General features: G+C 46.2%; 1 protein-coding gene across 4 annotated transcripts in view; it reads right to left on the bottom strand.

Moving 5' to 3' along the window:
- Nucleotides 1-4,713: 4,713 nt before the first annotated feature.
- DCAF12 (DDB1 and CUL4 associated factor 12) overlaps nucleotides 4,714-26,683 on the bottom strand; it is a 37,279-nt gene continuing 15,309 nt past the window's right edge. For all 4 annotated transcript variants that reach the window (XM_050760778.1, XM_050760779.1, XM_050760777.1 and 1 more), the window contains exons 3-9: nucleotides 25,018-25,224; nucleotides 24,109-24,169; nucleotides 16,964-17,157; nucleotides 15,364-15,429; nucleotides 11,614-11,776; nucleotides 7,749-7,927; nucleotides 4,714-6,860 (exon numbers count right to left, since the gene is read on the bottom strand). In XM_050760778.1, the coding sequence (XP_050616735.1) occupies nucleotides 6,702-6,860; nucleotides 7,749-7,927; nucleotides 11,614-11,776; nucleotides 15,364-15,429; nucleotides 16,964-17,157; nucleotides 24,109-24,169; nucleotides 25,018-25,224 (1,029 nt within the window). In that variant the 3' untranslated portion in view covers nucleotides 4,714-6,701. The remainder of the gene's footprint in view (nucleotides 6,861-7,748; nucleotides 7,928-11,613; nucleotides 11,777-15,363; nucleotides 15,430-16,963; nucleotides 17,158-24,108; nucleotides 24,170-25,017; nucleotides 25,225-26,683) is intronic.

Here is a 26,683-nt window from a genome sequence, read left to right as displayed (position 1 = left end):
CGCCCATCTCGGCCTCCCAAAGTGCTGGGATTACAGGCTTGAGCCACCGCGCCCGGCCTCAATCATGGTTCTGAGCTTTACTTTTTGCTTTTTTTAAGTCTTAGCACTAATATTACAGTTCATCTGTGTATTACTGTAAGAGAAAATATTTTCCTTCAGTCTAGTGTGTTTTTACAAAAATTGGTATCTAAAGATTCCTCAGAATACTCCTAAATTACCACAAACTTGGTGGGTTGTTTTTTGTTTTTTTTTTGAGATGGAGTCTTGCTCTGTCAGGCTGGAGTGCAGTGGCACGATCTCAGCTCACTGCAACCTCCATCTCCCAGGTTCAAGCGATTCTGTCTCAGCCTCCTAAGTAGCTGGAACTACAGGTGCATGCCACCACGCATGGCCAGTATTTTGTATTTTTAGTAGAGACTGGGTTTCACCATATTGGTCAGGCTAGTCTCGAACTCCCGAGCTCAGACGATCCACCCGCCTCGGCCTCCCAGAGTGCAGGGATTAGAGGCATGAGCCACTGTGCCCGGCCTAACTTGGTGGGTTTTAAAACAACAGAGTCATTTTCTCATAGTTTCGGAGTCCAGAAGTCTGAAATCAAGACACCAGTCTCATGCCGTGCTCTTTCTCGAGGCCCAAGGGGAGAATCTTTTTTTTTAGATGGAGTCTCCTCTGTCGACCAGGCTGGAGTGCAATGGTGCAGTCTCGGCTCACTGCAACCTCTGCTTCCTGGGTTCAAGCGATTCTCTCGCCTCAGCCTCCCGAGTAGCTGAGATTACAAGCACACACCACCACACCCGGCTAATTTTTATATTTTTTAGCAGAAGTGGGGTTTCGCCATGTTGGCCAGGCTGGTCTCAAACTCCTGACCTCAGATGATCTGCCCACCTCGGCCTCCCAAAGTGCTGGGATTACAGGCATGAGCAGCCGTGACTCGCCTATTATTATTTTTTTGAGACAGTGTCTTGCTCTGTTGCCCAGGTTGGAGAGCAGTGGCACAATCATAGGTCACAGCAGCCTCAAACTACTGGGCTCAAACGCTCCTCCTGTGCACCGTCATGCCTGGCTAAGTTTTCAATTTTGTGCAGAGACCAGGTCTTGCTATATTGCCCAGGCTGATCTTGAACTCCTAGTGTCGTGCAATTTCTGCCTTGGCCTCCCAAAGTGCTGGGATTACAGGCACGAGCCACTGCGCCTGGCCAGTTTCTTTTCTTTTCTTTTTTTTTTTTTTTTTTTGAGACAGGGTCCTACTCTGTTGCCCAGGCTGGAGTGCAGTGGCACAATCCTGGCACGCTGCAGCCTTAAACTCCTGGGCTCAGGTGATCTTCCTGTCTCTGCCTCCCAAGTACCTGGGACTGTAGGTGGGCATCACCATGCAAGGCTAATTATTTGTAGAGATGGGGTCTCACTATGTTGGCCAGACTGGTCTCAAATTCCTGGCTTCAGGCAATCCACCTCAGCCTCCCAAAGTGTTGGGATTATAGGTGTAAGCCACTATACCCAGCTCAGTTTCTTTTCTTTTTTTTTTTTTTGAGATGGAGTCTCGCTCTGTCACCCAGGCTGGAGTGCAGTGGCCGGATCTCAGCTCACTGCAAGCTCCGCCTCCCGGGTTTACACCATTCTCCTGCCTCAGCCTCCCGAGTAGCTGGGACTACAGGCGCCCGCCACCTCGCCCGGCTAGTTTTTTTTGTATTTTTTAGTAGAGACGGGGTTTCACCGTGTTAGCCAGGATGGTCTTGATCTCCTGACCTCGTGATCCGCCCATCTCGGCCTCCCAAAGTGCTAGGATTACAGGCTTGAGCCACCGCGCCTGGCTAGTTTATTTTCTTTTAAGGTATGAGTTGATCATCTGTTTTCTTCCTGTCCATAGCACTAGTGATGTTAATTATATCTCTGAATACACCTTACAGCTTACAGCTTAACAAGAAGCACAGTAAACATGTGACTATGAGCACCTTTTTTTTTTTTTTCCAAGATGGAGTCTCTGTTGTCAGGCTGGAGTGCAGTGGCATGATCTCGACTCACTGCAACCTCCGACCCCTGGGTTCAAGCGATTCTCCTGCCTCAGCCTCCCGAGTAGGTGGGATTCCAGGCACGAGCCACCACACCCAGCTAATTTTTTGTACTTTTAGTGGAGATAGGGTTTCACCATGTTGGCCAGGATGGTCTCAATCTTCTGACATCGTGATCTGCCCACTTCAGCCTCCCAAAGTGCCAGGATTACAGGCGTGAGCCACTGCACCCGGCCTGAGTACTGTTAAATAGTATTATCCCTTAAAAATCCTGCCTTCGGCAATTCCACACTAATCAAGAAGAGTGTTCAGATGTGAGGCCCAACCCAGGGGGATTCTGATAGTCCACATGTCTCTTGGAGAGAGGAATCATAAAAGAGCTCACAACTCCATCTCCATCTTGAGTTCAGTTCACACCTTTCTCTCCAGTGGTAGTATTCCTATGTCTCACATTTCTTTCATTGGATTCTTCTTTGGAGGAGCTAAGGGCAGAACCAAGCTAAAAAACCTGAGCCTTTTATTGTCTTCATCACTGGTTCCAGAATTAGCAACCTATGTTTCTATCCTCCCAAACCTTTCAGTTATCTCAGCACGCTAGCATGAAGAAAGATGTGAATGAACTAGCATGAAGCAAATAACATTGAGTGATTCCTTCTCTTGTCCACCCTCGGCCCCTCATTGTTGTCTTCTAGACACCAGCCAATTGAAAAGTGGAACAAAAACACTTGGATCATAGGCTAACTCCTACAGGATTGATCCCTGGTGCTGATACAAGTATGGACATCCTGACTTGCTATTTCTGGGTACCTGCACTAGGAATGGCAGCTGGATCAGAGTGGCCTGGACTGGGGGCAGTCTTTAGCTTTATTAGGAGCACAGGGCCAGATCAATAATCAATTAGAGTTGGCAGGGGACCAGGGACTTGGAGCATAAACAAGTCATGAAGGGCTAAGAATTCAGTTCAGCTCCAAAGCCTCCTGTAAAAGGACCCGAAGGATGAGGAGGAGCCAGTAGACTATTTGGAATAAGGCATGTGGCATGTGGCTTGAGAGAGAACAAGAAGTTCTTTCACAGAAGGGAGTAGGGACTGCTGGCAAAAAGGGGACCCCATAAAGTCCACAAAGCCCTTCTGTGATACATGCTTTGCTGGAGAGTCTGGCTGGAAAATGGGAGCAGGGCCAAGATTCCATGGAGGCCAGAGGCCTAGGCCAAGTCAACCCCACATCCCCTAAGTCACCTTTCTTTGAGCATGTTCTATGGAACAAGTCCCATAGTAAAATACCAAAAACCTGAGAGTTCAGTTGTGCATGTGTACCTTTTTCCTTTCATAAATATTCATGACTCCTCCTATAGCTTATTAAATATATATATTCAGCCACCTTGTTCAACATAAATTCCTGTCCCCTTTGCCCCTCACTCAGAGTGTGTTTCTGACTTCTGGCCAGAAGCTCTACTTCCCAACTTGTCAGAATGGCCACCCTGCAGACTGCAGCCCTTTGAGAAATAAAGCTCTCCTTTCCAATTTTTAAAAATAAAAAAAACCTGACAGTAAAGGAATGAAGTTGCCTTTGTTCTAATCTGCATTTCCCAAAAATGATTTGACAATTTTTTTTTGGAGTCTCACTCTGTTGCCCAGGCTGGAGTGTAGTGGCACAATCTCGGCTCACTGCAACCTCTGCTTCCCAGGTACAAGCAATTCTCCTGCCTCAGCCTCCCAATAGCTGGGATTACAGGCACCTGCCAACACACTCGGCTAATTTTTGTATTTTTGGTAGAGATGGGGTTTCACCATGTTGGCTGGGCTGGTCTCAAACTCCTGACCTCAGGTGATCCACCTGGTACTCCCAAAGTGCTGGGATTACAGGTGTGAGCCACCGCACCCAGCCGACAATGAAGATTTTACAAATACTTTCCAAATTCATTTTGGGAAAAGCTAGTTTCAGCCCTTTCCAAATGTAACTCGTTTCCTCTGGGGAGCCCTCTCAAATTGCTTTAACTTACTCATCTCCCCTTCCTGTCTTGCAGCCTTTGACCGTATAGGAATCCATGTGTCATGTTCTGAACCAGTCAGTCTGTAAGGCAGGTGCACAGAGCAGCTGCATCCAGCTTGCCCTGGAAAGAACAAGTACCATGTGGCAGAAGAATAGGGGCGGCCTTGCCAGGCTCTGCGGCCCAGCCCTGGTGGGTTTCCCGGAGATGACTGTGTGAAGAAGGGTGGTATGACTTAGCAGTTTCTCTCAGCTACAGCTCCAAATAGGCTCTAAGAAAACATCACTCTGGTCACTGTGCCTTCCCCTTACAAAGGGCAGTGAAGGTCTATGGTTCCAACTACAAAAAATAATAATATCCTATTCCCAGAGTACTATGCAAACACTTTCAGAGTCATTCTCAGGGCACCATCCAAGCAGACAGGGCCTATTACCAACCCTTACTTATGTGAGAGAAGTAACGTCACACTACTTTGCTACCCTGGGCATATCCACCCGCAGCTAGGCCTCAGAGCAACTGATCTTGGGCTAGAGTTGGGGACCTGGACCTAGCAGGTCTTAGCATCTGTGTCTGCACTTGACCTGCCTTTAACCTGGAGGTAGTGCTTGTGTTCTCCATCTGCCACAAGCAGTCCCAACAGCTCAAGCCAACCTTCCAATTAGTCATGTGGGACCTTTTTTGCAGGCTCCTGGCTACATAATACTCACTCACACCATTTTGCACTGGAATAATTTTTATTTTTTTCCTTGGCAAAAAGTCAAGTGCTACATTTTTAAAAACAGAAAATCTCAAACAATCAAATGCATTACCCATCACAGAAGAGGGTCTGGCAATAGTACAAAACATCCTACTGAAGATTTTTTTTTTTTTTTTAATATACAAGTCAGTTTAAAATGATAGAAGTTCTGTGAGAACTAAGAAATCTACAGCCTGTAGTTTAATAATAGAAAAAAAATTAAGACAATTAAAAGATCTATAGCATCCAGCATTTTGCTTAATTCCCTGTTTATAGCACCTATTTCTCTAGGTTCGAAGATGAGAATTCCAGAACCTGTGGTATGTGCTGTGTAACAAGTTAGGGTGGACTTGCTGTCTCTCCTCTCCAGCAGCCCCTCACCATTAAAAGGAGGATATATATATTATTTTTTCCAATTTCCCTACTTATACCCAGAGAAGAGGGGGACAACTGGGAGAGCAAGTTAAAAAACTGGGGTGCAGGAATAAATATGACTTTTCCTTTCCCCACAATGGGATGTTGACAGAAAAGCAGAGTATGTGCTTAGAGGAATTCGTGGGTGGGAACAGCTGTTATCTTTGACATGATGTGTAAAAATCAAGGAACAAGTGGACATCACAGTCAGTCGCCTGCAAGTTAAAAAACCCCAGACTAAACAGACAGTTCAAGGGAGGAACAGACAAATTACTAATCACATCGATGCTGTTACATGCACAATGACGCTGACTGCAGGCCAGCCTGTCACCATCTCAGGGCTAAGCCAGCAGAATAGGAGGGGTGGCTTCAACCCCAAGTCCCGCTGCAGTGGGAAAATGAATATTCCACACATGAAGCACTCACTACACACAGATAAACCCCTTGCTCACCCCCACCTTCTTAGACTTAACCCAATTTAGAAAATAAAAGCAAAACCCATTGAGGAGATTGGAAGAATGGCAGAGAGGATTCTCCTCAAAGCCAAGAGGACTATGGATGTGAACCTTAGCAGACTTGAGACTCCCAGCTCCAGGCCCCTTAAACACCAGATCAGGTCTTGAGGGGATGGAGAGAGAAACTAGGATGGGGATTCTCTTTACCAAGTCCCATGAAGCCTTTTGCAGCCTCTAGAGCTGAACCTGGATGGTGAGTCTGATGTTTTAGGGGTGTGGCTGCTGGCTAAGCAGATGTGAGGGTGGGAAGGGGAAGTGACACCAGCTTCCCACACGGGGGACACACAGGTGGGAAGACAGGTAGGGCTGGATCACTTGCAGTCCTGGCACGGGAGGCCCCAGGAAGCCTGCAATCTAACTCAAAAGATTTTCCCAGTGGTAATTTCTTTTCCTTTCTGTTTTTACTTCCTATTATCAGTGTTGTTAGACTGTAAAAAACAAGTTACAGACTAGTCCCAAAGCTGGACTCTGTGAATAAAGTTGTTTCTTTTATAAATATTTTAATTACAAGTAATCCTCACTCCAGGTAATTTCAGTGACACACAGTACCTACAGGCACACAAGATCACACACTCACACACACTCACACACACACACACAGAGACAAGATCTCTCTCACACACACACAGCTCCCAAACTTTCACAGAAAGTCTGACAGCAACCATATAATTATAAAGGAGCCCTACCCCTCAAGAGTGAAGTAAGGGTGAGAATGACTATGTCATTTCAGCCTAAAGAAGCCAGAGAGGGGAGAATGTGTGTCACTTAAAGAAAAATAGGGATTAGCAACAATGTTTGGTTGAAAAGCCAGAATAAAAGACAGTAAAATTTTGATTACCAAAGGGGAAAACAAAAAAACCAAACAACCTTCAGATTTCTGTACAGAGCTTCTTCCTATTAAGTGCCTAAACTATAGGCAAACTTTGGTGTTCCCACTAAAACACAAAAGCCTCACACAATTAGGAAAAAAAAAATCAGAAGAAACAAGGAAACTGAGGATGGAAGTTAGTGTAAATCTCTGCATTTGGGGAGTTGTCATTAACTCCAGAGCCCAGCATAGTTTCCATGGAGCCCTGAAGGGAGGGGACCTCCTGCCACAAAGAGTTTCGTTCCAGACGAGTCGTAGCAGTGGGTGTAAACAGCATTGGGGAAGAAGTCAATGTCTGAAAAGTAATTCCTCCAGGTTTCATCATGGTTCTATGGGAAGAGAAAAGGACTACAATTAGCACCTCTAGCCATGGGGCAGGAAAAGTGGGAGGAAGGGACAGGAATGCTTTCTGGTCTCCTTAAGGGAACAGGGTTCTACAGGTACAACCTCATGTCAGGAGATTCGCTGGTTGATTCTCATGGGAATCGGGGCCTCATTTTTCCAACTAAACATTAGGGAAGAACGGAGCAGCTGAAGAATTGCTATACAAGGCTCAGTTCTTCTCAGCAGAGTTCGAACCAAAGTTCTATTTTCCCTCCACCCGCTAGACACAGGAGAAAGAACCAAACACTTGAATAATTCACTGGAGGTAGGGCGCACTGGTTCACGGCTGTAATCTCAGAATTTTAGGAGGCCAAGGTGAGAGAATCACTTGAGCCCACGAGTTTGAGACCAGCCTGGGCAATGTGGCGAGACCCCATCTCTACTAAAAAAAATAAATTAGCCAGGCATAGTGCATATGCCTGTGGTCCCAGCTACTTGGGAGGCTGAGGCAGGAGGACTGCTTGAGTCCAGGAGTTCAAGGCTACATACAGTAAGCTATGATCACACTACTGCACTCCAGCCTGGGCAACACAGTGATGCTGTCTAAAAAAAAAAAAAAAAAAAAATTCACTGACAGCTGTGGTAGGAGGTTCCTCTATTATGCCTTGGGGAAAATCCTAAGTCAACCAGTGTGTTTTACTGGGCCTCAGTTTTCCCACAGGTAACGTAGAGACACAAAAGCAAGATCAGGGGGAAGTCTTCTCCTGTTCCAAGAAGTGCCTTTTACTGGTGAAAAAGTGTGAGTAGATGGTGTGTCAGTGGGGGCTGAGGGGTAGAGGAAGATAATTTTTCTGTTACTGTGTAGCAGTCATCTCAGGCAGGGGCTTACTCACCAGCCAGCCTTTGCCAGTGGTTAGTTTCAGATTCTCCCCTGCTAGTCTGGGCTTGGACCCATAACAAGCTGAGAGCCTCTCTTCCAGAAATCTCTGAGCTCGGATGTCATAGAACAGCAGAGAGCCCTGCCCAGTTCCCACAGTGATGATGTGCTCATAGAAACTCACGGACCGGATTCCTGAAAGAGAGAAAAGTAAAAGGCAGTGAAGTGGGAGAGAATATTTGCTTGACTGTCTGCTAGCCTGAATTTCTGCAACACTGAGTTTCCACTGTCCACCCCGCTCCCCTCAACGTATTAGACAGTGCTTTCCCAATGGCAAGTTAGCTCATGAAAAAGCAAAGAGAATCCTGATGCCATCCTGCCTATCCACACACTAATAGAAACCGTCCAAGAAGCCTTGGAAAAGTGTCAGATTCCCGATGATGCTCAAGATGCTTTTGACTGAAGACCGTAAGTACTCAGAACTTCCTTGCTTCCTCTCAACTCACTCTGGAGTCATCTTTCATAACTCTAAACTTTTCTCCATCATATGTTTCCAACCTACACTGCAACTCAAGGTAATCTGCATATTTATAAATCATTAAGTCATCAAGGATTCCTTATATTTGACCTAAAACCGCTACTGTGGCAAATGCAAGAAGTCTTTTTTTATTTTTTGAGATGCAGTCTCACTCTGTCGCCCAGGTTGGAGTGCAATGGCGCGATCTTGGTTCACCGCAACCTCTGCCGTCCAGGTTCAAGTGATTCTCCTGCCTTAGCCTCCCAAGTAGCTGGGATTACAGGCTCCTGCCACCACACTTAGCTAATTCTTGCATTTTCAGTACAGACAGGGTTTCACCATGTTGGCCAGGCTGGTCTTGAACTCCTGACTCAAGTGATCCACCTCGGCCTCCCAAAGTGCTGGGATTACAGGCATGAGCCACTGTGCTCGGCCACAGTGCAAGAAGTCTTTATCTGGTATTAGATGTTTTGAGAGTGGCAAAAAGCCCAGAATTAAATACCCAAAGAAGTTTAAGACAAGTCATGTAATTACTTTAGATCACAAGGAAAACACATCTGCTGTACTTGGGGATCAAATCAGTGCTTGGGATATGAAGATGTCTCTTGGCATATAAGAACTGGATAATATTTGTGGAACCAGTATTTCCTTACTAGGTATGAAAATTACCCCCATTAAACAGTACCAAAAATCTCTTCAAACTTTTCATTGCATACATTATTACAGCCAAACCTACTTAGTCTTTTTTTTTTTTTTTTTTTGAGACAAGAGTCTCTGTTGCCAAAGCTGGAGTGCAGTGGCTCAATCTTGGCTCACTGCAACCTCCGCCTCCCAGATTCAAGTGATTCTCCCACCTCAGCCTCCCAAGTAGCTGGAACTACAGGCACCCGCTACCACCCCCAGCTAATTTTTTTTGTATTTTTAGTAGAGATGGGGTTTCACCATGTTGATCAGGCTGGTCTTGAACTCCTGACCTCAGGTGATCCACCTGTCTCAGGCTCCCAAAGTGCTGGGATTACAGGCATCAGCCACTGCGTCTGGCCCTATTTATTCCTTTCTCTACTACTCTCATTATACGTTATTCTTTGTTCTAAAATATAAGCATTTTAACTATAATTAAGAAAAAATAGGCTGGGCATGGTGGCTCAAGCCTGTAATCCCAGCACTTTGGGAGGCCCAAGGCGAGTGGATCACTTGAAGTCAGGAGTTCGAGACCAGTCTGGCCAACATGGTGAAACGCCATCTCTACTAAAAACATAAAAATTAGCTGGGCATGGTGGTACACGCCTGTAGTCTCAGCTGCTCAGGAGGCTAATGCAGGAGAATCGCTTGAACCTGGGAGGCAAAGGGTGCAGTAAGCTGAGATCACGCCACTTCACTGAGCCTGGGTGACAGAGCTAGACTCATCTCAAAAAAAAAAAAAAAAAAAAAAGAAATAGCTGGGCACAGTGTCTCATGCCTGTAATCCCTATAATCTTAGCACACACTTTGGGAGGCTGAGGTGGGTGGCCCAAGAGTTTGAGACAAGTCTGGGCAACATGATGAGAACCTGTCTCTACAAAAATACAAAAATTAGCTGAATGAGGTGGTGGACGCTTATAGTCCCAGCTACTTGGGAGGCTGAGGTGGGAGGACTGCTTGAGCCTGGCAGGTGGAAGCTGCAAAGAGCCGAGATTGCGCCACTGTCCTCCAGCCTGGCCAACAGAGTGAGGACCCTGTCTCCAAAAAAAAAAAAAAAAAAAAAAAAAAGACCCAAACAAAAGCTACTTTGCAGTATCTGCACAGGAATAAACACTACTTGAAAAAGAGAGGGTGAACTATAATCCACAGTGTGCCTTTTAGGACTCTCATGATAACACAGCCATAGTTTTGCATGAGAAAATGAGATAAAGTGAGATAAAGAAAATACAATTTGTTAAGTTGGATTCTCGTCCCTAGCTGTTCCCCCATTAAGCTGTGTGATGCTGGGCAAGTTATTTAGCTGGTTCTAGGTCTTATGTGTAAAACTATCTTTTCTCATCTGCTTCCCACAGGGTTCTTGGTATGATGAAATGGGATGTCAGAAAAAGGTATTCTGAAACCTTCAAAGTACACTACAATAAGTATTTTTTCCCTCTTCAATAAAGAATGAGGGTGCTCTTACAGAGAACATGCTATAAAAGATAAAAGATTTGAGGTGGAAGCTTAATTTACCCAGTGGTCAGAACTAAATTCAGTATTTTCTTCAGCCTCATTGAGGTTTGTCATACAATATACGGCACATAAAGTATACTATTTGAGGTTCTAACATATGTATATGTCCATGACATCATAACCACAATCTACATAATGAACATACTAATTACCCTGAGGTTTCCTCATGCCCTTTGTAAACTTCCTCCTTATCCCACCATGCCACATCTTAGCATAAATGGAATTTTAGTTCAGGCAGGACCACAGCAAAAAAATTACCACAGGACAGAAAGCAGGGTTCTCGGCCAGGTGCAGTGGCTCACGCCTGTAATCCCAGCACTCTGGAGGCCAAGGTGGGTGGATCACAAGGTCAAGAGATCAAGGCCATCCTGGCCAACATAGTGAAACCCCGTCTCTACTAAAAGTACAAAAATTAGTTGGGCATGGTGGTGTATGCCTGTAGTCCCAGCTACTCAGGAGGCTGAGGCAGGAGAATCACTTGAACTTGGAAGGCAGAGGTTGCAGTGAGCCGAGATCACACCACTGCACTCCAGCCTGGTGTTAGAGCGAGACTCTGCCTCAAAAAAAAAAAAAAAAAAAAAAAAAAGAAAGAAAGAAAGTAGGGCTTTCTAAAAGAACATGGAAACTACTAACTAATATCCTCACTGGTGGCTTCCAACAAAGGCTTCTGTGGCCACACATTTGTCTGTGGTGTTTGAAAGCCTAGTGCCCTTTTGTGTCACTCCCCTCCCACCCCCCCCTTTTTTTTTTTTGAGACAGAGTTTCGCTCTCGTTGCCCAAGCTGGAGTGCAATGGTGCGATCTCAGCTCACTGCAACCTCCACTGACCAGGTTCAAGTGATTCTCCTGCCTCAGCCTCCCGAGTAGCTGGGATTACAGGCATGCACCACTGTGCCCGGCTAATTTTGTATTTTTAGTAGAGACAGGGTTTCTCCATATTGGTCAGGCTGGTCTCAAACTCCCGACCTCAGGTGATCCGCCTGCCTCAGCCTCCCCAAGTGCTGGGATTACAGGCGTAAGTCACCGCGCCCAGCCGTCACTCCCCTTTTTGAACACATTTTTGTATGTTCCATACAGAGCACTATACCTGTTTGGAAACCAACAAAGACACTGAAAGTCAGAACCCATATGCAGTTCAGCTGTAGGCCTGAGGTGCACACAGGGACTCTTACCACTGCCTCGCTCCCTGGAACAGACAGACTTGACATTGTATGATGGCTGCCGTGGATCCAAGAAGGAGACATGAGCTTGGGAGCCCACTGCATACACTGACCATTCACTACCATAGGCCAGACACACGTTCTCACGGCAATATGGCAGTTTGGTGGAGAGGAGCTGAAAATAGAGGAGAGATATAACCATGGCATCAGCAGAGAGGCATAAGCCACTGTGCTCGGCCACAGTGCAGGGATATTGTTTCTGGACTCCCACCTCGGTGGGCTTCCCTCATACAAAAGCCACGTAAAATCAAGCCCTGATTACAGAAATAACACTCTGTTCCACCCCTAGGTATACAGGAGAAAGACGAGTTGACTGTAATAAACAATAAGACCTAGATAATGAAAGAGACAGGCTGGGGAAAAGGTAAATCTGGAATAAATAATCAGAAGTAGCTGGAAAGGCCAAGGCCTTTCTTGGTAGGCTGTTTCAACTATTCAGGTTGTTTCTGGGAATCGTTCCAGGGCACTAAAGCCATGGTCCCACTCTGTTCTGTCTGCCAGTAAGGGCCACCTCAGTGCTTTTCAGATAAAGAGGCTGATCTCTGGCTACCCCCACCTCACCTTCCCACCTGAATGGGAATTGTATGCTATAGAAAGCACACTCATGGGACTAGCTTAATCCCAGATAACCCACATCTGCCTTAACCCTGGGTCTCTGTCAGTTAGCAAATCCTCAGTGGGTGCATACTACACATAAGAGCATACAAGGTCAGTGGAGCTCAAAGGCTATTGTGACATGAAGGAATCACTAATTCCTGGAACCCTGCTTCCTCTTGCAAAGTCCTCTAGGATAAGAAGAAGACAAAAAGCTGGGCACTGTGGCTAACACCTATAATCCCAGCACTTTGGGAGGCTGAGGCAGGCAGATCACCTGAGGTCAGGAGTTTGAGACCACACTGGCCAACCTGGTGAGACCCTATCTCTACTAAAGGCACAAAAAATTAGCTAGCGATGGTGGTACATGCCTGTAATCCCAGCTACTCAGGAGGCTGAGGCAGGAGAATCGCTTGAACCTGGGAGGCGGAGGTTGCAGTGAGCTGAGATCGTGCCACTGCACTCTAGCCTGGGCAACAAAGTGAGACTGTCTCAAAAAAAAAAAAAAAAATAAAGACAAATGATTCACAAGTAGGTTTAACTCTATAAAGTTGCTTGTTGAGTCACCCTTATCCAAAATGCTTGTGACTACAAATGTTTTGAATTTTGGATTTCTCCAGATTTTTTTTTTTTTTTTTTTTTTTGAGATGGAGTCTCGCACTGTCTCCTAGGCCAGAGTGCAGTGGTGCGATCTCGGCTCACTGAAAGCTCCGCCTCCTGGGTTCACGCCATTCTCCTGCCTCAGCCTCCTGGGTAGCTGGGACTACAGGTGCCCGCCACCACGCCTGGCTAATTTTTTGTATTTTTAGTAGAGATGGGGTTTCACCATGTTAGCCAGGATGGTCTCCATCTCCTGACCTTGTGATACGCCCGCCTTGGCCTCTCAAAGTGCTGGGATTACAGGCGTGAGCCACCAAGCCTGGCCCAGGATTTAAAATATCTACATATATGTAATGAGCTACTCTTGGGGATGGCACCCAAGTCTAACTGCAAAATTCATTTATGTTTCTTTTTTATTGAGATGGAGTCTCGCTCTGTCCCCCAGGCTGGAGTGCAGTGGCACCATCTCAGCTCACTGCAAGCTCCGCCTCCCGGGTTCACGCCATTCTCCTGCCTCAGCCTCCCGAGTAGCTGGGACTACAGGCACCCACCACCACGCCCGACTAGTTTTTTGTATTTTTTTTAGTAGAGACGGGGTTTCACTGGGTTAGCCAGGATGGTCTCGATCTCCTGACCTCGTGATCTGCCCGTCTCGGCCTCCCAAAGTGCTGGGATTACAGGCTTGAGCCACCGTGCCCGGCCTTATTTATGTTTCATATACATCTTATACACATAGACTGAAGGTAATTTTATATAATATTTTAAATAATTTTCTGCATGAAACAATGTTTGGTACACTGACCCGTCAGAAAGCAAAGGTGTCTGGTGTGAAATTTTCCACTTGTGGCATTGTGTTGGTGCTCAAAAAGTTTTGGACTTTGGAGCCTTTTTTTTTTTTTTTTCTTTTTTTTGAGAGAGTCTTGCTCTGTTGCCAGGCTGGAGTGCAGTGGCACGATCTCGGCTCACTGCAACTTTCACCTCCTGGGTTCAAGCGATTCTCCTGCCTCAGCCTCCCGAATATCTGGGACTACAGAAGCCCACCACCACGCCCAGCTATTTATGTATTTTTAGTAGAGACAGGGTTTCACTATGTTAGCCAGGATGGTCTCGATCTCTTGACCTCGTGATCCACCTGCCTCGGCCTCCCAAAGTGCTGGGATTACAGGCCTGAGCCACCACGCCTGACCTTTTTTTTTTTTTCTTTTTTTGAGATAGGGTCTCGCTTTGTCACCCATGCTGGAGTGCAGTGGCAAAATTACGGCTTGCTGCAGCCTTGACCTCCTTGGCTCAAGCGGTCCTACCATCTCAGCACCATTACGCTCCAGTAGCTGGGACTACAGGCATGTGCCACAATGTATGGCTAATTTTTAAATTTTCCCATTTGCTGTGTTGCCTAGGCTAGTTTTGAACTCCTGGGCTCAAGCCTCCTGCTTCAGCCTCCCAAAGTGTTGGGATTACAGGCGTGAGACATTGTGCCCAACTGGATTTTGGAGCATTCTGGATTAGGGATGATTAATTTGTATTGTAAATTAAGTCTATTTTCTCATTACCTTACATGATTATTTCAGAGATAGTTTATCTTAATTTGATCGATCTTCAATTGCCAAAGGTTCCTAACACTTAGGTTTTCCCTCTCGTACAGCATGCCAAGTAGTTACTAATCTACAAAGAAATACTTAAATGCATTGTTGAGGAGGACTGCTAGTCAAAGGAGCCTCTAAGGAAGCTTTTGCAATATGAAAGAATCACCCGTCTTACTCTTTAAAGACTTTCCTGCAAGAGAGGCATACCAGACTCAAAATTTCATGTACTGTGCAAAAACATGCCCAGACCTTTGGAGAACTGGTCTTTTAAACAAGAATTGAGACCAGGTGCAATGGCTCATGCCTGAACCCTCAGCACTTCAGGAGACCAAGATGGGAGGATCGCTTGAGGTCAAGAGTTCAAAACCAGCCTGGGCAACATAGCGAGACTCTGTCTCTACAAAAAATTAACAAAACAAAACAAAACAAAACAAAACAAAAACCAGATGGGTGTGGTGACGCATGCCCATAGTCTCAGCTACTTGGGAGGCTGAGGCAAGACGATTGCTTATGCCCAGGAGTTCAAGGCTGCACTGATCCATGAGCCATGACTGCACTCCAGTTTGGGTGACAAAGTGAGACCCTATATTTACTGTCTCTAAAAATAAAAATACCAACCTGGCCAACATGGTGAGACCGCGTTCCTACTAAAAATACAAAAGAATACCTGGGCATATTGGCAGACGCCTGTAATCCCAGCTACTCTGGTGGCTGAGGCACAAGAATTGGTTGAACCCAGGAGGCAGGGGTTGCAGTGAGCCAAGATTGTACCACTGCACTCCAGCCTGGGCATCAGAGCGACACTCTGCCTCAAAAATAAATAAATAGATAAAATAAACAAGAATGAAAAAGCTCAGCAAGAATTACAGTATTTTAACTGTAAGGTGAATTATTATGTAAAACCACCAAATCATGTTCATCACACCTTAGATAGTGTATTTTCAGCCTTCCAGAGATGAAAGTAGCCATCCAGAGACACTGCTCCCAATTCCTACAAGAGCAATGAAAACCAGGTTATATTATCATCCATAGCAACTAATCCACGATAATAAGCAGGAGAGGTATCTAAGGTCAGGGTCCTTTACTCCTATCTTGGGATGATTCCAGCAGAGGTGCCAGTAATTATTAGACCATTACGTCACCCTACAGAACACAGCTGAATGGCATATTAAATTGAGGCTGCCAGTAATAACACAGGCACCCATGGTTCAAAAACTCCTCACTATGCCATCATTTCCTCAACATCCTGTTGGAGAGTTAAAGCAGGGCACACATGTGAAGGACAGTTTCATAATATAGTGTGAGAATTTCTGTAAGTGAAGAGTCTAATCTAGGAGAGATGAATCTACCCTCAGGCCATAAATATAGATGGGATAGGAGGCTAAGGGAACTACCCTTCAAACTGTGGCCTGATTCAGATTTTGGAGAAGCCTTTCTCTGGCTCTGGGTACATATTCTGACACTGCTTTTTTTTTTTTTTTTTCCGAGACGGAGTCTTCCTCTGTGGCCCAGGCTGGAGTGCAGTGGCGCAATCTTGGCTCACTGCAACCTCTGCCTCCCAGGTTCAAGCAATTCTCCCGCCTCAGCCTCCCGAGTAGCTGGGAATACAGGCACATGCCACCATGCCCAGCTAATTTTTTTGTATTTTCAGTAAAGATGAGGTTTTACCATGTTGGCCAGGCTGGTCTCAAACTCCTGACTTTGTGATCTGCCTGCCTTGGCCTCTGAAACTGTAGGGATTACCGATGTGAGTCACTGCGCCTGGCTAACATTCTGCTTTTATTAAAACCTCAGCATCAGATCTGACTCAGTAAGGTAAGACTTAGTGGAAATGTGAAGGGAAAGTAGGCAGTTAAGAATACTGGTTAGGTGTGATGCCTCACGCTTGTAATCCCAGCACTTTGGGAGGCCACGGAGAGTGGATCAACTGAGGTCAGGAGTTCGAGACCAGCCTGGCCAACATGGTGAAACCCCGTCTCTACTAAAAAATACAAAATTAGTCACGCAGAGTGGTGCACGCCTGTAGTCCCAGCTACTTGGGAGGCTGACGCAGAAGAATTGCTTGAACCTGGGAGATGGAGGTTGCTGTGAGCTGAGATCGCGCCATTACACTCCTGCCTAGGTGACAAGAGCAAAACACAGTCTCAAAAAAAAAAGGAATTAATAGCAAAGAGAAAAAAAGTGATTGTTTTCAGAAGCAGGTATGAAAATCATGCCCAGAATAGAGCACCTGCAAAGGCATGTGCAAATGAGAGACAGTCAAATCAGGGTGGCCCTAGGGGAATTCTGTGAGGCTGACCCACAAATATAGACCACTCAGAGAAATACTGCAGAGACCAACTGAAGGGGTGGGTTTCAGAGCCTCAGTTATAATTTCTCACCAGCATCACTCAGCCTTTAAGAGGTGATGTGTGGGCTCAGAACCATGCTATATAGCAAGCACTGATGGGGAAGGAAAAAGGAGTGCATATCCCAAGACATAAGCAACAGGAATAGACTTCGGGGATCCCTATACAAGTTCATACCTTGTTCTTGCTGTTGAAGGCCAGAGCCCGAACTTTGCAGTTGTCAGGGTTTGTGTCCTCTTTGGGGATGTCCTTTAAGGCCTTGTGAGTGATGTGTGCATACACAGGGACCCGCGACACATTGTGTCTTGCATCACTTTTGGTCAAAACATCATCTGTCACCTCCCAGAGTCCCATAGAACCATCACGTGAGCCTGCAGGGCCAGGAGAACACAGATGTCAGATATACCCACCCCTCTATGGGAAATCCCACAGATGCCAAAGTGGGCTTTCAGAGTCTAGCTGTGCATCATCCTCATATGTGCTGAAGCTTGGCCAGATGGCCCACCCTGAACACAGAGCAGTAGACATTTTAATAGCTACGCTAAGAGAATTATTCACCTAAGGTCTAGGCATTAAAACATTTAAGTTTGACATGGTTGTTGAAATTTATTTTTTATTATTTTTTGAGAGAGTCTCACTTCGTCACCCAGGCTGGAGTGCAGTGGTGCGATCTCAGCTCACTGCAACCTCCGTCTCCTGGGTTCAAGCGATGCCCACGCCTCACCCTCCCGAGCAGCTGGGATTACAGGTGCCTGCTCCATGCCTGGCTATTTTTTTTGTATTTTTAGTAGAGACGGGGTTTAACCATGTTGCCCAAGCTGGTCTTGAACTCCTGAGCTCCAGTGATCAGCCTGCCTCGGCCTCCCAAAGTGCTAGGATTACAGGCATGAGCCACCACACCTGGGTGGCTCATGGGGGGACAGAGTTTCACTCTTGTTGCCCAGGCTGGAGTGCAATGGTGTGATCCTGGCTCACCGCAACTTCCGCCTACTGGGTTCAAGCGATTCTCCTGCCTCAGCCTTCCGAGTAGCTGGGATTACAGGCATGTGTCACCATGCCCGGCTAATTTTGTATTTTCAGTAGAGACAGGGTTTCTCCATGTTGGTCAGGCTGGTCTTGAACTCCAGACCTCAGGTGATCCACCCACCTCAGCCTCCCAAAGTGTAGGGATTACAGGTGTGAGCCACTGCGCCCGGCCCACAATCCTTTTATTAAGAATGACTGTTCTAGACTGTTCTTTATTAAGAATTACCATTCACACCTGTAATCCCAGCACCTTGGGAGGCTGAGGTAGGTGGACCACCTGAGCTCAAGAGTTTGAGACCAGCCTGAGCAACATGGCGAAACCCCATCTCTACCAAAAATACAAAAAAGTATCCAGGTTTGGTGGTGCACACCTGTGGTCCCAGCTACTCAGGAGGCTGAGCTGGGAGGATAGCTTGAGCCTGGGAAGCAGAAGTCGCAGTGAGCTGAGATTGTGCCACTGATTCCAATCTGGGTGACAGAGTGAGACCCCATCTCAAAAAACAAAACAAAACAAAACAAAAAAAAGATAATAATGACGACTGTTCTAGGCTGGGTACAGTGGTATATGCCTTTAATCCCAGCACTCTGGGAGGCCGGGTAACATGGCAAAACCCTGTCTCTACAAAAAATACAAAATTAGCCAGGTGGGGTAGCGCAAACCTGTAGTCCCAGCTATCCAGGAGGCTGACGTTGGAGGGTCACTGGAGCCTGGAGAGGTCAAGGATGCAGTGAGCTGGGATCACACCACCACCCTGGGCAACAGAGTTAAGACCCTGCCTCCAAAAAAAAAAAAAAAAAAAAAAAAAAGAAAAAGAAATGACTGTTCTACATAAATAAAATGAATGCTTAAAAAGATAAATCACTTCGGCCGGGTGCGGTGGCTCAAGCCTGTAATCCCAGCACTTTGGGAGGCCGAGACGGGTGGATCACGAGGTCAGGAGATCGAGACCATCCTGGATAACACGGTGAAACCCCGTCTCTACTAAGAAATACAAAAAACTAGCCGGGCGAGGTGGCGGGTGCCTGTAGTCCCAGCTACTCGGGAGGCTGAGGCCGGAGAATGGCGTAAACCCGGGAGGCGGAGCTTGCAGTGAGCTGAGATCCGGCCACTGCACTCCAGCCTGGGCTACAGAGCGAGACTCCGTCTCAAAAAAAAAAAAAAAAAAAAAAAAAAAAAAAAAAAAAAAAAAAAGATAAATCACTTCTCTTAGCAAACAATAATAAAGCTTAAAAAACCAGGCCAGGCACAGTGGCTCATGCCTGTAACCCCAGCACTTTGGGAGGCTGAGGTAGGCAGATAACGAGGTCAGGAGTTTGAGATCAGCCTGACCAACATGGTGAAACCCCGTCTCTACTAAAAACACAAAAATTAGTGGAGCGTGCGCCTATAATCCCAGCTACTCAGGAGGCTGAGGCGAACCTGGGAGACGGAAGTTGCAATGAGCTGAGATCATACCACTGCACTCCAGCCTGGATGACAGAGACTCCGTCTCAAAACAACAACAATAACAAAAAACAAGAACACTTTTCTGTGAATTGAGCCCTGAATACACTGTTGGTGGCAAGCTAAAATGGTACCTTTCTAGAGTACAACTGAGCAACCTGCAGCAAGGAAATTTTATCTTCCTGGCCAGGTACAGTGGCTCACGCCTGTAATCCCAACACTTTGGGAGGCTTAGGCAGGCAGATCGCTTGAGGCCAGGAGGTTGAGACCAGCCTGGGCAAAATGTCAAAACACCATTAGTACAAAAAAATACAAAAAACTAGCCAGGTGTGGTGGCACATGCTTGTAGTCCCAGCTACTCAGGGATGGGGGTGGGGTGCTGAGACAGGAGGATTGTTTGAGACTAGGAGGTTAAGGCTGCAGTGAGCCATGATCACGTCACTGCACTCCATCCTGGGTGACAGAGCAAGACCTTAACTCCAGAAAAAAAAAAAAAAAGAGGAGAAACAACACCTGGGCGCAGTGGCTCATGCCTGTAATCCCAGCACTTTGGGAGGCTGAGATGGGTGGATCACGAGGTCAGGAGTTCGAGATCAGCCTGAACCATGGTGTAAGCCATCTCTACTAAAAAGACAAACATCAGCTGGGTGTGGTGGTGAGCGCCTGTAGTCCCAGCTACTCAGAAGGCTGAGGCAGGAGAATCGCTTGAACCTGGAAGGCGGAGGTTGCAGTGAGCTAAGACATGGCCACTGCACTCCGGCTGGGCGACAGAAGACTCCGTCTCAAAAAAAAAGAGGAACAGCCGGGCGTGGTAGCTCATGCCTGTAATCCCAGCACTTTGGGAGGCCGAGATGGGTGGATCACGAGGTCAGGAGATCAAGACCATCCTGGCTAACATGGTGAAACCCCGTCTCTACTAGAAATACAAAAATTAGCCGGGCGTGGCGGTGGGCACCTGTAGTTCCAGCTACACGGGAGGCTGAGGCAGGAGAATGGCATGAACCCGGGAGGCGGAGCTTGCAGTGAGTGGAGATCGCGCCACTGCACTCCAGCCTGGGTGACAGAGCGAGACTCCGTCTGGGGGGGAAAAAAAAAGAGGAACAAACAAAAACAAAAAGTAAGTTTATATTCCTATTCAGAAACAATCCACCATCACAATACCCATATACAAAGATGTTTGTTCAGAACACTCAGTATGTTCAACAATAGGGTTATATTATATCCATAAAATGGAATACCAAGAAATTATGTTTTAGGCCAGGCATAGTGGCTCATGCCTGTAATCCCAGCACTTTGAGAGGCTGAAGTGGGAGGACTGCTTGAGCCTAGGAGTTCGAGAGCAGCCTGGGCAACAAAGTAAGACACAGTCTCTATAAAAAATAGAAATAATTAACTGGGTGTGGTGATGTGTGCTTATAGTCCCAGATACTTGAGGGGATCTCTTAATCCTGGGAGTTAGAGGTTGCAGTGAGCAATAATCACACTACTGCACTCCTGCCTAGGTAACAGAGTGAGACCCTGTCTCAACAACAACAACAACAACGTGTTTTAAAATTATTTTTCCAGTAAAGTTATTTGCCAATTCTCCTTTGAGACCAAGAAGGTGCCCTTCCCACACTGCTAATCTCCTGAACACTTCATAGAAAAAAATATCTAGGCCGGGTGCAGTGGCTCACGCCTGAAATTCTAGCACTTTGGGAGACTGACGCAGGCAGATCACTTGAAGTCAGGAGTTTTGAGACCAGCCTGGCCAACATGGTGAAACCCTGTCTCTACTAAAAATACAAAAATTAGCCAGGCACAGTGGCACGCACCTGTAGTCCCAGCTACTTGGGAGGCCGAGGCAAGAGAAGTGTTTGAACCTGGGAGGCAGAGGTTGCGGTGAGCCAAGATGCTGCCACTGCACTCTAGCCTAGGTGACAGAGTGAGACTTGGTCTCAAAAATTACAAAAAAAAAAAGAAAAAAACATCTAAAATGACAGACATATCAATTCAAAGTAGAATGCTAATTATGTGAAATTAGAAAAGGCCACAGAGACAAGGGCACATGTGGAGAACTAGACATGGTTTGTTATGCTGGATTATGGGGTGCAAGCACGGAAGCTATGAGAGATAAAGTTGGAAAGGTGGGCGTGGGCCTTGTATGCTGTGCTATAAAATTATTTTTCATCTTACAGATACTAGAAAGTCTCTCAAAGATTTGAGCATGAGAGTGAGAAAATTAGGTAACTTTCAGAAGATTACTTTGTGTACAGTTTCAGAAGATTACTTTGTGTACAGTGTGATCTCATTTACCCCATCAAAGTTTTATTACGAAAATTTTAAAGTGTAATGAAATGAGGTCAGGAGCAGTGGTTCACGCCTGTAATCCCAGCACTTTGGGAGGCCGGGGCAGGCAGATCACCTGACGTCAGGCATTCAAGACCAGCATGGCCAACATGGCAAAACCCCATCTCTACTAAAAAATACAAAAATTAGCCAGGCGTGGTGGTGGGCACCTGTAATCCCAGCTACTCAGGAGGCTGAGGCAGGGAGAAGTGCTTGAACCCAGGAGGCGGAGGTTGCAGTGAGCCGAGATTTGTATCACTGCACTTCAGCCCAGGCGACACAGCAAGACTCTATCTCCAAAAAAAAAAAAAAAAAAAAAAAGAAAGAATTTCACAAAGAATTCTACATATACATCTTCTGAATGATCTCATATTAACCAACCAAAAAATATTGGCCAGGCATGTTGGCTTACGCCTGTAATCCCAGCATTTTCAGAGGCCGAGGCAGACAAATCACTGAGGTCAGGAGTTTGAGACCAGCCTGGCCAATATGGTGAAACCCCATCTCTACTAAAAATAGAAAAATTAGCCTGGCGTGGTAGTGGGCACCTGTAATCCCAGCTACTCAGGAAGCTGAGGCAGGAGAATCGCTTGAACCTGGGAAGTGGAGGTTGTGGTGAGCCGAGGTCGTGCTACTGCACTCCAGCCTGGAAGACAGAGTGAGACTCAGTCTAAAAAAAAAAAAAATCATACTAAGGCTGGGTGCAGTGGCTCATGCCTGTATAATCTAAGCACTTTGGCCAGGCACAGTGGCTCACGCCTGTAGTCCCAGCACTTTGGGAGGCTGAGGCGGGTGGATCACAAGGTCAGGAGATCGAGACCACGGTGAAACCCCGTCTCTACTAAAAATATAAAAAATTAGCCAGGTGCGGAGGCGGGCGCCTGTAGTCCCAGCTACTCGGGAGGCTAAGGCAGGAGAATGGTGTGAACCCGGGAGGCGGAGCTTGCAGTGAGCCGAGATTGCACCACTGCACTCCAGCCTGGGCGACAGAGTGAGACTCTGTCTCAAAAAAAAAAAAAAAAAAAAAAAAAAAAAAAACTAGGCACTTTGGGAGGCTGAGGCAGGAGGATAGCTTGAGCCCAGGAGTTCAAGGCTACAGTAAGCCATGATGGTGCCACTGCACTCCAGCCTGGGCAACAGAGCAAGACCCTGTCTCTAAAAGAAAAGAAAAAAGGTACTGGAAAAAAAGACTAGCAAGTTATATTTTAAAATGTCAACAGTAGTTATTACTAGCTGGGTGTGATGGTGTGTGCCTATAGTCCCAGCTACCTGTGAGCCTGAGGCAGAAGGATCACTTGAACCCAAGAGCTCAAGGATGCAGTAAGCTAGGATCATGCCACTGTAAGCAAGCCTGGGTGACAAAATGAGACACTGTCTCAAAAAGAAAACAAAACAACCCACAAAAAAAAGTGGTTATATCTGGATAGAGATCTTCTGGGTGGTCCTTACTTCCTTTTTTTAATCTATCTATCTATCTATCTTTTTTTTTTTTTTTTCTTTTTGAGATGGAGTCTCATGCTGTCGCTCAGGTTGGAGTGCAGTGGCACCATCTCAGCTCACTGCAACCTCTGCCTGCTGGGTTCAAGCAATTCTCCTGCCTCAGTCTCCTGAGTAGCTGGGACTACAAGCGCCCATGACCACACTCAGCCAATTTTTTGCACTTTTAGTAGAGACAGGGTTTCACCATGCTGGCTAGCCTGGTCTCAAACTCCTGACCTCGTAATCTGCCCACCCTGGCCTCCCAAAGTGCTGGGATTACAGGTGTGAGCCAACACGCCCAGACTATATTTTAAAATTTTTTTTTTTTTTTTTTGAGACAGAGTCTTGCTCTGTGCCCAGGCTGGAGTGCAGTGGCACAATCTCAGCTCACTGCAAGCTCCGCCTCCCAGGTTCACACCATTCTCCCGCCTGAGCCCCCCATGTAGCTGGGACTACAGGCGCCCGCCACCACACCCAGCTCATTTTTTGTATTTTTAGTAGAGACCGGGTTTCACCGTGTTAGCCAGCATGGTCTCAATCTCCCGACTTTGTGATCCACCCACCTCGGCCTCCAAAAGTGCTAGGATTACAGGCATAAGCCACTGCACCCAGCCTATTTTAAAATTTTCTTACAATAAATGTGTATCACTTTTACACTAAATAAAAAAATTATTATTCTATAGGGCCACCCTCTGTCATGTAGGCTGGAGTGCACTGGCATGATCACAGCCTGATGCTGCCTGGATCTCGTGGGCTCAAGCAATCCTCCTGCCTCAACCTTCTGAGTATCTGGGACAACAGGTATGCAGTACCATACTCAGCCAATTAAAAAAAATTGTAGAGATGGGGTCTCATATGTTGCCCAGACCAGTCTTGAATCTTGGGCTCAAGTGATCCACCCACCTCAGCCTCCCAAAGTCCTGGGATTATAGGCATGAGTCGCCGCACCCAGCCAGGCTATTTCCTATCACACTACTATCCCTTTTCAATCTCTAGCCCCCAATCCCTGCCACATCAAAAGCTCCCTGTAAAAGGGCAAATTTACCCGACACTGCCATAGTGTCGCTGATCCATGCGATGGAAAAGATCCAGTCCTTGTGTCCATCCTTGGAGAGCAGGGAGTAACAGGTACAGGGAGGAAAACAAGAAATTAGTAAAATAAGTATTGTAATAAACTCTCTATTTTTGTAAAATTACAACTCTGATCTCTGGTGGTCTCAACCCATAGAGAATGATCAATCTTTATCTTCTATCTTGAGGAGCTCAAAGCTGGAATGAAATTGGCACTACTGTGGGTAGTGGACACATAGCTCTTGCCTTCTACCTCTGGGTCCCATCTTCTATCTGGAACTTTCTTCTTCCAGACATCTAGATATCTACATGGCTTGTACCTCATTTCTTTTAAGTCTCCCTGCTCCAGTATCATCCTATCAATGAAACTTTATCTTCTGATACAGCATCCTCCACCTCACTCTCAGTCCCTTTAAGCTGCCTTTATTCTTCTCCATGGCACTTATCACACTCTGACATATTACTGGTAATTATTAGTTTATATGGCTTATATTTTGGTTTATATGTCACCCTCCACTAGAATGTAGGCTTCAAGAGGACAGGGGCTTTATCTGTTCTGTTCACTGCTGTGTCTCAAACCATGTCTCAAACAATGCCTAGCCATAGAAGACTGAATAAATGCCTGGCGAATGAATGGATGATTTAGTAAACTCTGCTCCTCTCTGAGTATGGGCAGTGGGAAGTATGTGGACACTATGGATTCAAATGCAACCCAATAGTGTTGGTCCCTGAGATGTGCTGCTTGCCCCTTTATCAAACATACACTGTGCCCTATGAGGAGTCCAGTCCCCACTCTGGGCTGCTGAGAGGAGGGTCCATGTTAACCACTGAGACCCGTTTAAAACCAAGGCTCTCCCCAACTACAACTACTGGGAAAACTTACATCTCCTACACACACAGGATCCAGTGTAGGTAGTCGATAGATGGCAAGACTGTTGGGGTTGTCTCCTCCAGTGGCTAGCAGTGTTCTAGAAGGATTCAGCTCGATGGCATGGATACCACAGCCCTGCTGGGTCACACCTCCAGGTTCCCGGTCTTTCAGAATTGGGATCTTGGTGATCTGGCTTGTCTGGACATCTACTACAAATAGCTACAAGAAGAAATAGATACAGAAGCTGAACATAGTTCCGATTTAACGTGGCCAATACAGGGTATAAACATCCTTTTGTTCAACTGTTCATCAACATGTAACTAACATCTACTACATGTTAGACCCTAGGAATTACTAAAGGCATGGTCAGGACTACTAATGAAATGAAACATGAAATAAGTCAATATAACACAGTATTAGAGATAGGAATAATATGCTACATGAACACAGATTAGGAAGTAGTAAATTCTGCCTGGGATTCAGAGGTTTCCAAGAGGCCTTGTATTAGAGCAAGACCAACAGGTTTCTGTCGGTTTGGGCATATTTTACACATTGAATCCTCACCTAACCATGCACACAAACTTTTAAACAAAACACAATTCCCAGAACACATCATGGTTACTAATATACCTATTAATATTACTAAGTTTTCTGGAATGACCTGAGACATACGACACGGAAGAATTATTAATATCTCATGGCTGTTCTCTGTACACACACATCCCATTCAGTTCTATTCCTCCCTGCCTTTGCTCTTGCTACTACCTCTGCCTGAAAGGCTCTCTTCCACCTCTTTACCCTCTAAGATTCAACTTAGACACATGCTTTATGGAAAAATCAGTCTTAGAGAAAGGACAGCCCTTATAAGAGTCAAACTCTTCACATGATTCAACAGTTCATTCCTTCAGACACTCACTTCTTTGCCAGTACTGTTCTTTTTTTTTTTTTTTTTTTTTTTTTTTTGAGACGGAGTCTCGCTCTGCCGCCCAGGCTGGAGTACAGTGGCCGGATCTCAGCTCACTGCAAGCTCCGCCTCCCGGGTTCACGCCATTCTCCTGCCTCAGCCTCCCGAGTAGTTGGGACTACAGGCGCCCGCCACCGCGCCCGGCTAGTTTTTTGTATTTTTTAGTAGAGACGGGGTTTCACCGTGTTAGCCAGGATGGTCTCGATCTCCTGACCTCGTGATCCGCCCGTCTCGGCCTCCCAAAGTGCTGGGATTACAGGCTTGAGCCACCGCGCCCGGCCCTTTGCCAGTACTGTTCTAAGTGTTATGAACACAGTTATGAATGAGAGAAATAATATCTGCCCTAATATATATACCTTATAGCCTAAGAGGCTGAAATAAAATCCTATCAGCAATTCTCATGGTGAAGCCAAACATGTCAAACCTTTACATAAATAAACCTGCTGCTTGCACAGAAGATCTATGAAAGCAGAAACTAGGTGAGTCTTAAGTTTAAAATGTAAAAAGGGCCGGGCGCGGTGGCTCATGCGTCTAATGCCAGCACTTTAGGAGGCCGAGGCGGGCGGATCACCAGAGGTTGAGTTTGAGATCAGCCTGGCTAATATGGTGAAAATCCTACTAAAAATACAAAATTAACTGGGCATGGTGGCACATGCCTGTAATCCCAGCTACTCGGAAGGCTGAGGCAGAAGAATCACTTGAACCCAGGAGGCG

This window comes from Macaca thibetana, chromosome 15 (assembly GCF_024542745.1).
Source record: "Macaca thibetana thibetana isolate TM-01 chromosome 15, ASM2454274v1, whole genome shotgun sequence".
Classification (NCBI taxonomy): Eukaryota; Metazoa; Chordata; class Mammalia; order Primates; family Cercopithecidae; genus Macaca; species Macaca thibetana.
The sequence above is the reverse complement of the archived record's forward strand: the minus strand, read 5'-3'. Positions and strand labels throughout refer to the sequence as shown.